This window comes from Lacerta agilis, chromosome 3 (genome assembly GCF_009819535.1).
Source record: "Lacerta agilis isolate rLacAgi1 chromosome 3, rLacAgi1.pri, whole genome shotgun sequence".
NCBI classification, from domain to species: domain Eukaryota; kingdom Metazoa; phylum Chordata; class Lepidosauria; order Squamata; family Lacertidae; genus Lacerta; species Lacerta agilis.
The window spans coordinates 26,671,522-26,684,841 of NC_046314.1; the positions used below are offsets into that span (position 1 = coordinate 26,671,522).

At 40.9% G+C, this 13,320-nt stretch overlaps 1 protein-coding gene across 1 annotated transcript; it reads left to right on the top strand.

The window, feature by feature from the left end:
• Positions 1-3,318: 3,318 nt before the first annotated feature.
• On the top strand, positions 3,319-12,861 carry IAH1 (isoamyl acetate hydrolyzing esterase 1 (putative)). Its single transcript, XM_033143085.1, has 7 exons — positions 3,319-3,506; positions 6,357-6,409; positions 6,899-7,047; positions 8,625-8,786; positions 9,894-10,015; positions 10,319-10,542; positions 12,798-12,861. Exons 1-6 carry the CDS (start codon positions 3,417-3,419, stop codon positions 10,502-10,504), a joined length of 762 nt encoding a protein of 253 aa, XP_032998976.1. The 5' UTR covers positions 3,319-3,416; the 3' UTR covers positions 10,505-10,542; positions 12,798-12,861.
• Positions 12,862-13,320: the final 459 nt, after the last annotated feature.

Genomic DNA, 13,320 nt, shown 5'->3' on the forward strand with positions numbered 1-13,320 from the left:
GCACGTCAAAGTGCAAGTAGATAAATAGGTATCGCTTCTGCGGAAAGGTAAATGGCATTTCCGTGTGCTGCTCTGGTTCGCCAGAAGTGGCTTAGTCATGCTGACCGGGAAGCTGTACGCTGGCTCCCTCAGCCAATAAAGCAAGATGAGCGCCGCAACCCGAGTTGTCGGTGACTGGACCTAATGGTCAAGGGTCCCTTTACCTTTAAGAAGCAGAAATATGCAACCTCTTATATGTGTAAGATAACATCATATTGTTAGGGACAGCTCCTCTGTAACAAAGTAATTGTGTTATCTTTTAAAAATATATTTAAAAATATGTCTGTTGTTAATAGCCTGATAATAAAACTTACAAAGACTAAAATCCCAAGTAACTTGTGGAAACTTCAATCAGCTTCAGAAGCTCCCTCTTTTAACTATAGCCCTCTGCACCACCTGGGAATCTGCTCCAAGACATTAGAAACTATCTCTGATGTGACACCAGAGGTCACAGTTGGATTTTGGGAAAGTCCTAGAATGTGTATGAGAGCATACATAGATAGATACATACATATATACACACCTCTTTATTTTTATTTTTTAATGAGATTTTATTAATTTTCCCTTTTATAAACAAAAACAAGAAATAACACAAAATACATAATAACACGCAAACATTGAACAACAATCATAACAATAACAATGAACATAAAAAGAAATAAAACATATACAAACCTCAAACATACATCTCTAGCTTATTCTTGATTCAAACTTATCTTATTTCAAACATTGTGACTTCCCCCGTTCCCCCCACTGCATTCATAAATTATCTATGGGCTCTGGGTAGTTTTGTATCTTTTCCCGTAACATTTACCATATCTCAAACTTCAAATCAATCGAACGAATATATTTATAAACTTCAACTCCATTTCCATCTCCATTTTATATTAACATTCTTAACTATTTATATCCTTCATACTTAAATCATCTACCCAATTTTAACAAATCTTAACAAGCTTAAGCCAATTCTACTAGTTAACTCTGCTTTAAATGTCCAATTTTACACTTTTAATCAAATAATCCTTGAACTTCCTCCAGTCCTGCGACACCTTCTCCTCCCTCTGGTCTCGGATTCTCGCGGTCAGTTCGGCGAGTTCCATAAAGTCCATTAAAATATATACACACCTCTTTAGACCCAATGTTTGTTTTGTGTCCTTGATTGACTTACAAGACATTAATTATCACACAGACCTAAAATTACATACATGCACCAGAAAGTTCCTGGCTCTGCTAGCTTTTTGACTCCAAGAATGACAAAAGTGAATTAAGAAATTTTAGCTGCTCCGCTCATAGTTCGTCTTCCCTCCCTACCCTGGCTTTTTAGCACTTAGCTCCTTGCAAAAAGTTTTCTTGTTTGATTTTTGCAAATCAGGTTGCTGTTAAAAGCATAGCAGCTAGGTTTTGCCATGTGGCAAGTTGCAAACCGTACATACGAAGGAGGTGGAAGAGACTTGAGATGGAAATTAGAATGAGGTTGCTCCATGAAATTCATTGGCAATAAGATTCAGGATGGGCAAAAAGGAAAGCACTTCTGCACACAACACTGCCATCTATTGGGGTTGTGAGTGGCAATGGCAGACATGGGTAGAGGATTACACAACTTCATGAAGGGCAGGTCTCTAGCTAAGTGTAACCTCTAGCATCAGACAGTATGCATCTGAATACCAGTTATTATTTTGATTGCTCACCTTTCATCCTAAAGTTGCTTGGGAACATGAGTGGGAAAGTGCTATTGCTATTAATATTATTAGCATTATTTATTGCATTTACAGAGGCCCAACTGACCTCAACTCAACTCATTTTATTTCGGTTTTAAGCCCATAAACAACTGACCTCAACCAGAAGTTGGGCATGCAGTGTCTCCAGTCTATTTAAAAAATGATACACTGCTTGATTGTAGGGGGGTGGGTGGAAATAAACCCTCATGCTGTGGAACACTTCCAGCCAGTTTCCAGATGCCTTTGCTTTTGACTTGGAATACTTATCCAGGCAGGCGTATGCAGCCCTTTTAAATTTTCTTCAGTAGCCATTAAATGTAACATTTCTATATTGGTATGCACCACTGTCCTTTGAGGAGGGGGTGGTGTATAGATACTTTTATAAATATAATTTATATCCACCTTCCAAGAAGCTGAAGGTGGCACATGTGATTCTACACCTGGCTCGCTTCATCTAATACATCCTATATTTCCATGGGTATATCCAGGATTCTTTTTGGGAGGGGCAGCCAAATTTGCTTTTTTTAGGCAATCAAATATGTTTAGGGTTTTTTTATATCAAAGTTGGAAAATCACGGATAAAAATACCCATGTGAAGAGGACATTACAGGAGGGGGGTCACATAACCTCAAATAAGAGTGCTTTCAATGCTTTACAGTAATGTTTGTGGATCTAGGGGGAGGGCAGTTGCCCCCACCCCTTGGCTATGCCCATGTATATATTTCACTTTTTTCCTGTTGTAAAACACCCTGTGATCTTCAGATTTAAAAGGCAGGATATAAATTTAATAAATGATACTTGCACAATGAGGTATCAAAAAAAGGTTATTTATGTATGCCAATACTTCAGCCTGTGTTTTGTTAACCCCAAAATGGAAAACAAGCAAGGTCCCAACTAAAGAAGAATGGCAGCTTAGATCTGCAAGCTGCACATATTCCATCAGTTTAACATATAGAACAATAAGAACATGTTTAAAGAAGATTGGAAAATGTTTATGGAATATATGGGTGGGAATTGTGTACACTTGAAAACGTTAAGATAAATTCAACAGTGTAAATAAGTTTTGAAAAGATGTAATAATGGAATACTGAATGGCTTGGTTTATATAAAATATGCAGGGATTTATGTCATGCAAAATGAACCATGGAAGGAGAATAAGGGAAGTCATTAATACTTTAAGGTTGGTTAAATGAATATTCTAAATTGTAAAACATAAACTGTAGCAAAAATTGTGTGTGTGTGTGTGTGTGTGATTAAGCAGCTGGGAAACCAGGGTTCAATTTCAGACTAGGCCATGATGGAGCTCAGTGGGTGGTCTTGGCCTAGTCAGAATTTGAACCCTGATCACCCAGCTGCTTAAATGCACTTTGAACCTTTCGTCTGCTGCTGGTGGTGTGGGGCTCCCCTGGTGCATCGGGTTGGCCTTCAGGTTTTTTACGCCTCCTTCGCTATAACCCGGCCAGGAGAGACGGAGGGAAGAGGCCTGAGGGTCTCTCCACGCGCGCGCCCCACTTCCCCTTTGAATGCCGGCGGGCAAAGCGGCAGGCAGCCTCTCCTAAAGCGACCGCTCCTCCTCAGCTCAGCGGAGCGGAAGACAAGCGCTGCAAAGAGCCGCCTCAAGACCGGCCCGCCTCTCCGCTACCCAGACGACCGACTCCCATGGCCCTCTCTGAGGCCCAGGCCTGCGGAAGGCGGCTGGTGCTGTGGTCCCCACCGAGGGTCATCCTCTTCGGAGACTCAATCACTGAGGTAATTCTCCCGAGGGGTAGCTTCTCCTCCTGCTCGCCGCCCGCGGTTGGGAAGGCGGTTCACGACGACGAAGGCCGGCGTAGGCCTTCGTCTGCTCTTTCTCAAAGCGTCGCCCCCGATGCCTCGCCGTAGGGCCTTTTTCTACCCCACTTCAGCTTTCCCCGCCGACAACAACGGCTCGTGTTCCCACCCGCCACCCGTTTACGAGCCATTGAAAAGCAGAATTGTAAGGAAGGGGGAGAGGGGGCAGGGAAGCTGGTTTGGTTTTTGTCTTGCTGCAGACACAGAAGTGGGGTCTGGGGTGGGGAAATCACCTCTGTTGTTGTCGTCGTCATCTCAGCATTGTTGTTATTATAATAATTTTAAGGTCACATATATAGAATGAATATTCATAAATGCACACATATCTAAATATATAAACCATGTGCGGCTGAAATAGCACAGGATAGCAATCCTGAAGCCATGTTGACTCTCCCAATGACATCAAATATTCCTCTGCAGTAAGGGAGGCAAATGGGGGAAGCCTTTCTATTGTCTTTTGGCTTGCAAATCCTGTCTTAAGGGCATATTTGTGTATGAACAAGGTGAGCCTGTGATCTGGACTCAGGAACTAAAGTATTGTTGACCATCACAAAAGAATGGCCAGACTGCCCAGGTAATGCCATCAGTGATCATTGTCAGGTATCCTGGCAGGCAGGATTTCTGCTGTAGACCCCTTAATTCTGTGATGTATGTACATACCGGTACATACATTCTTTAATTCAACCGTCAGAATTAAAAAACAAACGTTTTTGCGTACAGAATTAAAAAACAAACAAACCTCTGAAGGAACTTTGAAGAAAAAAAATGGAATAGAGCTATACAGATAGCCCCATATCAATACAATCAATTAAAATCTTGCGACGCTTAAAAGCTAAAAAAAAAAAGAAATTTAGCCACCTGGGAGGCTGTATTTCTAGTGACATTGTTCAGTAAGTATAAAACCCGTCTTTCTCTGGATAGAAAGCTAAATTGATGTAAAAGTGGAGCTATAAGGTTTTGCCTGAGTTCTACATAGAGAGGACAAGTCAGAAGAATATGTTCGGTAGACTCAACCACGCCCATAGTACAATGACAGGTTCTCTGGGTGTATGGAACTCCCTTGTACCTTCCCCACAATACTGCGGAATCAAGGGCATTTAGTCTAGCCACTGTAAGGAGTCTGCGGTATGTATGATGTTAGGGGGGTGGTCTTGGGCTACAGGGTAGGCAATTTCAAAAGTCTATATAAGGGCTTGCACATCATTGTTCAGGGTTCTCCCGCCTCCTGCATGTGGTGAGCAGGGACCCTGTTGCAACAGTTCATTTAATAAAGATCAGGCTTACTAGCCACTTTGCTTCTCAATATACTGTACTCTGCTTGGCCTCTGTTTTCTCCTACGGATAGGGAACCCACTTAAGGACTCTATATGGGTTCCGGAATACCCCATAAGGGAAAGGGAGCAGATTTTTTTCTTATAACATCATCATCATCTCAGCGTTGTTGTTGTTGTTGTTGTTAGTTGCTCATCCTGCAAAAAGGTTGCCGAGCGACTTAACAGGATTTAAAATCACAAGTATGCATTTTTGCACAAAATTTGAACGCATGCAGCGTGTTAACACATGCAATAGCAGCTGCAGAAAGTTTCTGCAGCCGCAACTAACACCCAGCAATGTCACTGGTCTTCATCCAGAAAAAGCAGGGGTGGGGGGCAAGGTACATTTTTACCTGGTGCCCCAAAGTGCCATTGAAGGCTAAGCTGAGTGCAAGAGGCTGGGAGCCACATCTGAAATGGTTTAGCAAAGTGGAGTTTAAAAGACAGACACTGTGAAGCCTGCTGCTTGTATGTGGATTCAGCCTTGGTGGACTGGGGCATCTGTTTTTGAAATGCTGGTTTAATACAATGGCAACTGCCTAGGGCTGGCTCAAGGTTGATGCCTCTTCACTTGCCACTGCCGTACAGGTAAAGATAAGCTGGGCAGTGGTACAGTGCAAAAGCAACCGTGGTGTTGTTAATAACAGGGGGGTTGCTGTTGCAAGACCCCCTGCCTTTCACCCGTCTTTACTCTCATAATTTACAAAATCGGCATACTGACACCTAAAGCTTTTTTCGAATGTTCCTCCATGGAAAGGAAAACAATCATTTTCTGCATTCATTCTATCCTTCATTCATTCATCATTTATTTATTTACTTACTTGCATTCTAACCCCCCTCTCTTCTCACCCCCCTCTCCGAGCTGTTTGCAGAAATCAGTGTTAAAAGGCTCCCTACCCTCAGGCTTACAATTTAAAATCACACAACACACAAGGGAAAACGGAATGGAAGGGTGGAGGAAAGGTAGTGCTGTAGGGTGAAGCCTGGGCTTAAGCTTTTTGAAGCACTGAAACACGCAAAGCTGCACACGTAGGAAGGTTCAAGAAAAGTTTTGCTGCTTCATTCTGTTGATGGCATTAATTGGTCTTTCTTTCTTTAATGTATGTATCTATTTAGCATAGCTGTCAACTTTTCCCTTTTCTTGCGAGGAATCCTATTCGGAATAAGGGAATTTCCCTTTAAAAAAGGGAAAAGTTGACAGCTATGTATTTAGTGCCTTCAGAGCAATGCTAGAGCAGCAAGCTACCAGGTAAGAAGTGGCACTGCGTCCTAGCAGATAGCCTTAGCTGATGTATATTATTTTAACAGCAGGCCCAACTTGTCTGTGGAGTGATGATAGAGCAACAGTACCACAGAGACCAGAATGCTGGGGAGAGTAGGCAGGAATGCATGATTTGGTCCAGTGACGTGACTTAAATTAATTTTGTTAAATATTCATTACTTTCCTCTCATTTAGTTTTCCTTCCAAGAAAATGGATGGGGAGCCTCACTTGCTCACCGCTTGGCTAGGTAAGACATATTTAATGTGTTTTCAGCTGGGTTTCAAAATGAAATATCTCAGGTGTTTAGGAAGATAATCTGAAAATAATTATTCTTTTGAGAACCTTCATTTGTTTGATGAATAACATCAAAACCCCCTGATAATTTTGTTCTTTTACTTCTTAATTCTGAAGTTTATTGGAAACATTTACTGAAAATGTAAAGCCTCGGTTTTAAGAAGCAATTGCTTAATACTAAAAGGAAGATAATGCAAACAAAAAGGAAGATAATGCAAACAAAGTCTGCAATCACATAAATCAGGAAATGTGAGAGAATTCTGCCTATAGATACACATGCTGTGAAAATATGGCATTCTGTTTTAACATTGTGAAATGTAGTTTACTGTGAGGAGTGGAGGAAAAGAAAGTAGATACTTGTGCAGGTGACCAACTAATCTTCCACATTCAGAACATGATATTATTTCAGAATGACATTTCTTTCCATATATACTCCTTTTAGAAAATGTGATGTTCTGAATCGCGGACTCTCTGGCTATAACACAAGGTGGGCAAAAATTGCTCTGCCAAGATTGATCAGCAAAGATTCTGATGCTAAGAACACTGTTGCTGTAACTGTCTTCTTTGGAGCCAATGATGGTGCTTTAAAAGGTGCAGTATAGTTTTACTCTCCCCTTCCCACTCTTTTCCCCCAGAATGTTTCATTAGGTTGCAGTAGACATGTAATTTCAGATATTTGAGAGTTAGCATTTCAAACACTTTATTTTTAAACATATTTTTAAAGGATTTATGTGCTACCTTTCAATAAAAAAAATATTTTCTGAGCAGCGTAGAAATAAAACAAAATACTAAGTACAGCAGCAATGAATTTTGCATTATTTTTTTCTATGGCCAAACACACAGCAAATTCCAGGCCTTGTAACACTGGTAGCTTCCTATGCACTTAGCTCAGTGCTTGAGTGGTAAACTAGAGGATTGGAAAGTGGGACTAAGCAGTCACCTTTAATTACAGTTTAAAGGTGCAACCCATGCCATGTGAGCGCACTGCACAGCTTGCAGTTACTGCTACCAGGAGTGTGGGCAATGTTGGGTTATCAGCGGTTGCTAGCCATGGTGACTATGCTCTACCTTCACTGTCAGAGGCAGTGTGCCTCTGAATACCAGGTGGGGGGGATCCCAAGAATGCTGTTGCACTCAGGTCCTGCTTGCTGGCTTCCCTATCATAGTCATCTGGTTGGCCACTGTAAGAACAGAATGCTGAACTCGATGAGCTCTTGTCCTCATCTAGCAGGGCTCTTATGCTTTAGTGACAAGAAGGGAATTGAGCACAAGATAAAGCCATGGACATTGGTAGACTGTAGATGTTGGATATCTACTGAGTGCACACCTGTCCCACTTCTGCAGGCACTGTTGATTCTAGGATTGCTTGTACCAAGGTGAGAGGGAGAGCTGGGTAGAACAATGAGAGGCACTCATGACTGAAAATCTCCCTCAACATTCTGCCTATGTTTGTGAGTGTGTGTAGGAAGAGAACAGGGCTGTTGTCTCTGCACGTAGATTGTGCCTGGTCAGTTCATCTCCCTGTAACTAATGGTGTAATATTTGTAAGCAAAAGTAGAATTACATTTGCTTAAAATGATGATTTATCGTATTTCTTGTCTTGTCTCAATAACTCATGGTTCAATATTTATTTATTCAAATTGTCTCTATTCCACTCTATAGCAAAAAGGAATTTTTTTAAGAAGTTGCCAGAGTTACTTAAATATATCTACACAAAAATACAGTTCTTGCCCTCAGGCTTACAATATTAAAAAAGACACAACATAAAAGGAAAATGGGTTAAGAGGGAGAAGATAACCACCCTCAGGTTATAACGTCTTAGTCACAGATTGGTCTAAGGACCAACTGGAGTGAGAGTTAGAGGACAGGAGGAGCCCAAAGTTGTTGGTTTGAGCTACACCAATGGAGTGACCCCACCTCCCTTCTGTTTCTCTGTTGAAACCCAATGTAATAGCTGCTGGCAGGAAATAGTTGTTGGAGGAAGGAGCCTGGCTTCTCTGCAAAGTCCTGCATCCCTTCTTCCCCTTCCTCTTCTGCAGCTTGATATAATGTAAACATATAGTTGGTTTATCAATGGGCATTGATGCACACATGGCCCATTAGAGCAATGCAGGTGGGAAGGTAATGTGAACCATCTTAACTAAATGTAAACTGTCTTCCCTGAACAGATGTGAACCCTAAACAGCATGTGCCACTGGATGAGTACGCTGACAATTTGAAAAGTATGATACAATACCTAAAGTCGGTGGACATTACAGAGGATAAAGTTATTTTGGTGACGCCACCACCCCTGCATGAAGCAGCTTGGGGAAAAGAGTGCACTGCCAAAGGTAAGTGAGTTTTTATCCCCTCTCATTTTGGATTAAAAGAAAATAGTGTACCTAAGCTCTGAACACTCTAGTGGTCAACCTATTGCATGTTCTATAGGAAGTAACTATATTAAGTGACAACTGGTCGCCATTGCTGTGTGATCATAGAACTGCTATGCTATGATTTAAATGCTATAGAAGCAAAGCAAAATGTCTTGATTAGCTGATGCTTCTGTACAGCAAGAAAATAGCCTTAACACATTTTCAGTATTGTGGCAAATGTAGCTCTGGGAGGTGCTACAAGTTCATTTTCAGTAGCCTGCTCACATGGTCTCTGCCAACTTTGTTCCGTCATCCACACCTCACCAAATTGAAGTGTGTGAGCATCCAAAACCTTAAAAATGAAAACATGCAGCATTGTGGATGTAGATCTGATTTTTTTTAAAAAAAAAAACACTACCATCCAGCAGTAGATATGTGAACAAAAATATTTTGCTGTGTATTGAGTTTCCAGGGGTGGAAAACAAAAAATCCTTGGGGCCTCACTGCCCAGTCCACCATGTCCCTTCCTTGTCCTCTCCCAGGAAGGTTTTATGCTTGTAAAAAGCATCTTGTGGAGCCACTGGATACTTTTTTCAAGCAGCTAGAGTGTGTTTTCCAAGGGGAAATGCAGGCAGGGAGGGCTTGAGAACAGCCTGGTTTTGGTGCCCATAGCTGTTGTGGGTCCTTTCCACACTCAAGTTTATTTCTACTCCAACTTTCTAAACATACATGGAGCGTTCAAGGTACATTGAATCATAAAATATCACACCAAGTCATTACACAGCAGAAATCACAATAAACTAAATTAAAATTCCAGAAGATGTATAAAAGCAAACATCGGTCAGACCAAAATGGCAGCAAAGTTGCCCACATGAAAAGTTCAGATATTACTTCAGCAACCTGACTTACGCTACCAGGTGTTCATATTGACACACAATTAGGCATATGGATCCTTGAAGCCATATTCAAATTATATTTGGATGTGGACCTTGAGTCATAATTGTGCTATCAAAGCAAGAAGCAAAAATCTAAAGCCCTCCTTTTGTTGACCTTTCCCCCTCCCCGCCAACCCCCAATTCTCAACAGGTGAAAAATTAAACCGCCTCAACTCTACCACAGGAGAATATGCCAAGGCATGTGTTAAAGTAGCCAGTGATTGTGGCACTTCCATCATTGATCTGTGGACACTTATGCAAAAAAATAACCAGGTATGACCCATTTTATTTATTTATTGGATTTGTTGGTTGCTTTATGTTGTGCAAGACAATCCAAAGCAATTTACAACCAAACCAATCTCTTATTTAGACATTTTAATAGTGAGATTTTAGAATGTCATTGGAAACAATGTGTCAATTTGGGACACTCATTAAACAGAAGCAAAGGTTGATTTAAAGGGCCCCTGCCGTGGTTCTGTAGAACAGTAGTAGCTTGCTTAAATGTGTTTGGCTTTGATTTCCTTCTAAAAAGTCACCAGACTAGTTTGTTGAATCTTTCGAAAACATCCGTTTTAGGACTTTGGCTGCTACCTCTCCGATGGACTTCATTTATCAGCGGAAGGAAACAATTTTCTAGCAAACCAGCTTTGGTCACTCCTGGAACAAAGAACATCAGCACTCCCTGTAATGCTTCCCTACTGGCGTGATGTAGATCATCTCAACCCTGAAGCTAGCCTCCAGGGCAATCTTCATGATTTATAAAAGTTACAAAACAGTGGCTGCTGGAGAGACAACAGCAGGTATCTTTACAAATACAAAATATTTTTTTCTATATTTTTAGATTGTCTGAATCATTTCAATTTTTCTCCTCATTAAACAGTGGCATTAAGCTGTAGCAGTGTCTCAAGCAATACTTAAGGCATATTTAAATGATCCAGTATTTGCAGTGACCAACTGAACTTGAAGCTGAGCAATTCCATAGTGACTTTCATTTATAAGCTTCTTAACACAATATTTTGTTTTAGGTAATATTATTTGAACTCCTATTAACATTGAGCTACTTGTGTGTTTACTGTCTCGATCTTTCCTACAAAAATAATGCCACGAGTAGTTTATATGATCTTTTTATTGTGACCAGCTGCTCCTTTTTACCCAGGTTTTTGGCAGAAGAACCACTCCTATATTCAGTCCCAACGTTCACACTGGCCAGGACATGAGGCAGGTAGAAGCCTGGAGCTGGCATAGCAATTGGAGCTGATGTCTCTTAAGTCATAGCAGTGGAACCAGCTGTGGATTGTAGGCCATCTTAGCTTCTTTCCAGCAGGAAGTTCACTGACGTTAGTGGGTAGGATGGGGAGAGCAACACTAGCATCACTCCACAGCTGGAGGCTGGTGGAACTGTACCTATGCCCATAGCAGATGAGCGGGTTGAATGTCAAGTTCAGGGGTCGGCAAGGCTTACCGGGCATGGGCCGGATCACTCCTGTGGAGATCCTCGGTGGGCCGGACCAGTGCAGCGCAACGCCGGAAATCGCTTCTGCGCATGTCGATGCCGGAAATCGCACTTGCGCAGAAGCGATTTTTGGTGTCTGGGCATGTGCAGAAGCGATTTCCAGAGCCACGGAAGAGAGTCCCCGCGCTTTGCCGGTTTAGCGCAGTGCACGGGGACTCGCAAAGTGGGCGGCTCAGTTCGGGGGCAGCTCGTGGGCTGCTTCCAGCCCATGGGTCTCAGGTTGCCAACCCCTAGTCAAGTTGTAATTAGTTTCAGATTACCATCTCCAGGCAGCACATAAACCTAAGAACTTGCCTCCCAGGTCTACTTAATGTACTAGTTTTCAACAAATTCATTTCTTACATTCTTTAGATTAAGGGAAGTTTATATTTTGTCATATTTCAATAAAAAATGGAATTGGAAAACAAGAAGCAAGTTTTGCATTTGTCTAGAACACTCATGCCACACTGTGTTCTTTGACGTTTTTGTCCTATTCATATATTGAAGCTCAACTGCCTTTGGCTATTCAAAAAACTTTTGAGATATTTTAAGCAGCATGTAAGATTAGTAATTCTAGTTATAAAATAAATACAGGTCAAATGAACAAAATTAACCAGTTTATTTAAGGTAAGCGACCATTTCCCAGAAACACACATATTTTCTTAAAGCCTGGATTGCCACCTTAAGCTCTTCCCTTTGTGCTCTTTAGTTGCATACTGTTGGATATAATTGTCCTATCAGACTGCAAGTGGCTTTTTTATTCAGAGAAATGAGATCGAGGCATGGTAGTACCGGTAGTTACAGACTTCTGTTTTCAGTGGTGTTGCTCTTTTGCTAGACAAATAAAGGGAGAAACAGCCTAAAAGAGGGTTGAAAGGTGTTGCTATAATTAAACTAGAGAGGCTCTCTGAGCTGACAGCCTCCTAATGGCTATGTTCAGACATCATGCCAAACCATACTTTAGCATGTTTTCCTTACATGGTCTCCACTTGCTGCTTTAGTTCAGCCATGAGTTCAGAAGCTTTTCTATTTTTGCTTAAGCACAACTTACATTGTCCAAACTAACAAAACTGTGGTTACTGTTGACATTAGTAAAGCAAAAAGTTAAATTCTGAACTCCTTGCAGCTATATTGGAGAATATGGGTCAAGGCAAGAGCTCAGTGTCTGCTGTAACTTGTTCCTATCATGCTTTATGATTTGATGTGACTGCCAGATTGGGCCAGTGTCTAATTAAAAGTCTAATGTGCAAACCAACATTAATCCCACTTCATAAAAAAAAAACTTTGGCAATAACCATCACTTAAATCTTGGAACTGAAATAATTTAGTGGGATTTTATTGGAAAATGGCAGATACCATTAAGTTCTGGCAGTGCCAAAATCCTATTTCAGTCGCTTATCTTTAGCATACAAAATGCTGGTGTTAACCCAACTACTAAAATGAAATACTTCATCCTAGTCAATTTCAGAATGCAATAAAAAGGGAAGAACAGTACCTGAACTCAATCTATAGCTGCCTTGGAGGACTAGCTATTATAACTAATCCATTCTTTGTTTATTACAGGCAATCATGGTAATACACCTTTGATTAAATCACACCTCTACAGAAGGTGCATTTACTACAAAGAAGTCAGCTTGCACACAACCCTTTTAAGGAGAGGTATAAAAATCATTTTATTACATTGTATTGGGAGTTCACTCCTCACACAAAATTTTACTGCTAAGTAAGAAATCTAAAATCAGACTATGGATACAAATACCAAAAGGGCACAAGTTCAAGTATTAGTGTAACAAATATCCATGAAAAAAAATTTGTCACAGGTTTGGTTGATCAGATATGAAAAAATACAAGTCTTTCATAATTGAGGATTTTTATACTTTTAAGTTGGCTTTTGATGCAGCTGTTAAATGTGTACTTTTTACACAAATTAATGTAGGACATGATTATGTTGCAAAAAAGCAGTAACAACACTTTTTTCGGTCCATGCATTTCTATAGTCACAGGCCCCAATATTGAAATCAATCTCCTGCCATTTATAAGGGAAAAAACTTTGCAGGTCTCAGCACCAACCCCCTACTATAAGAAA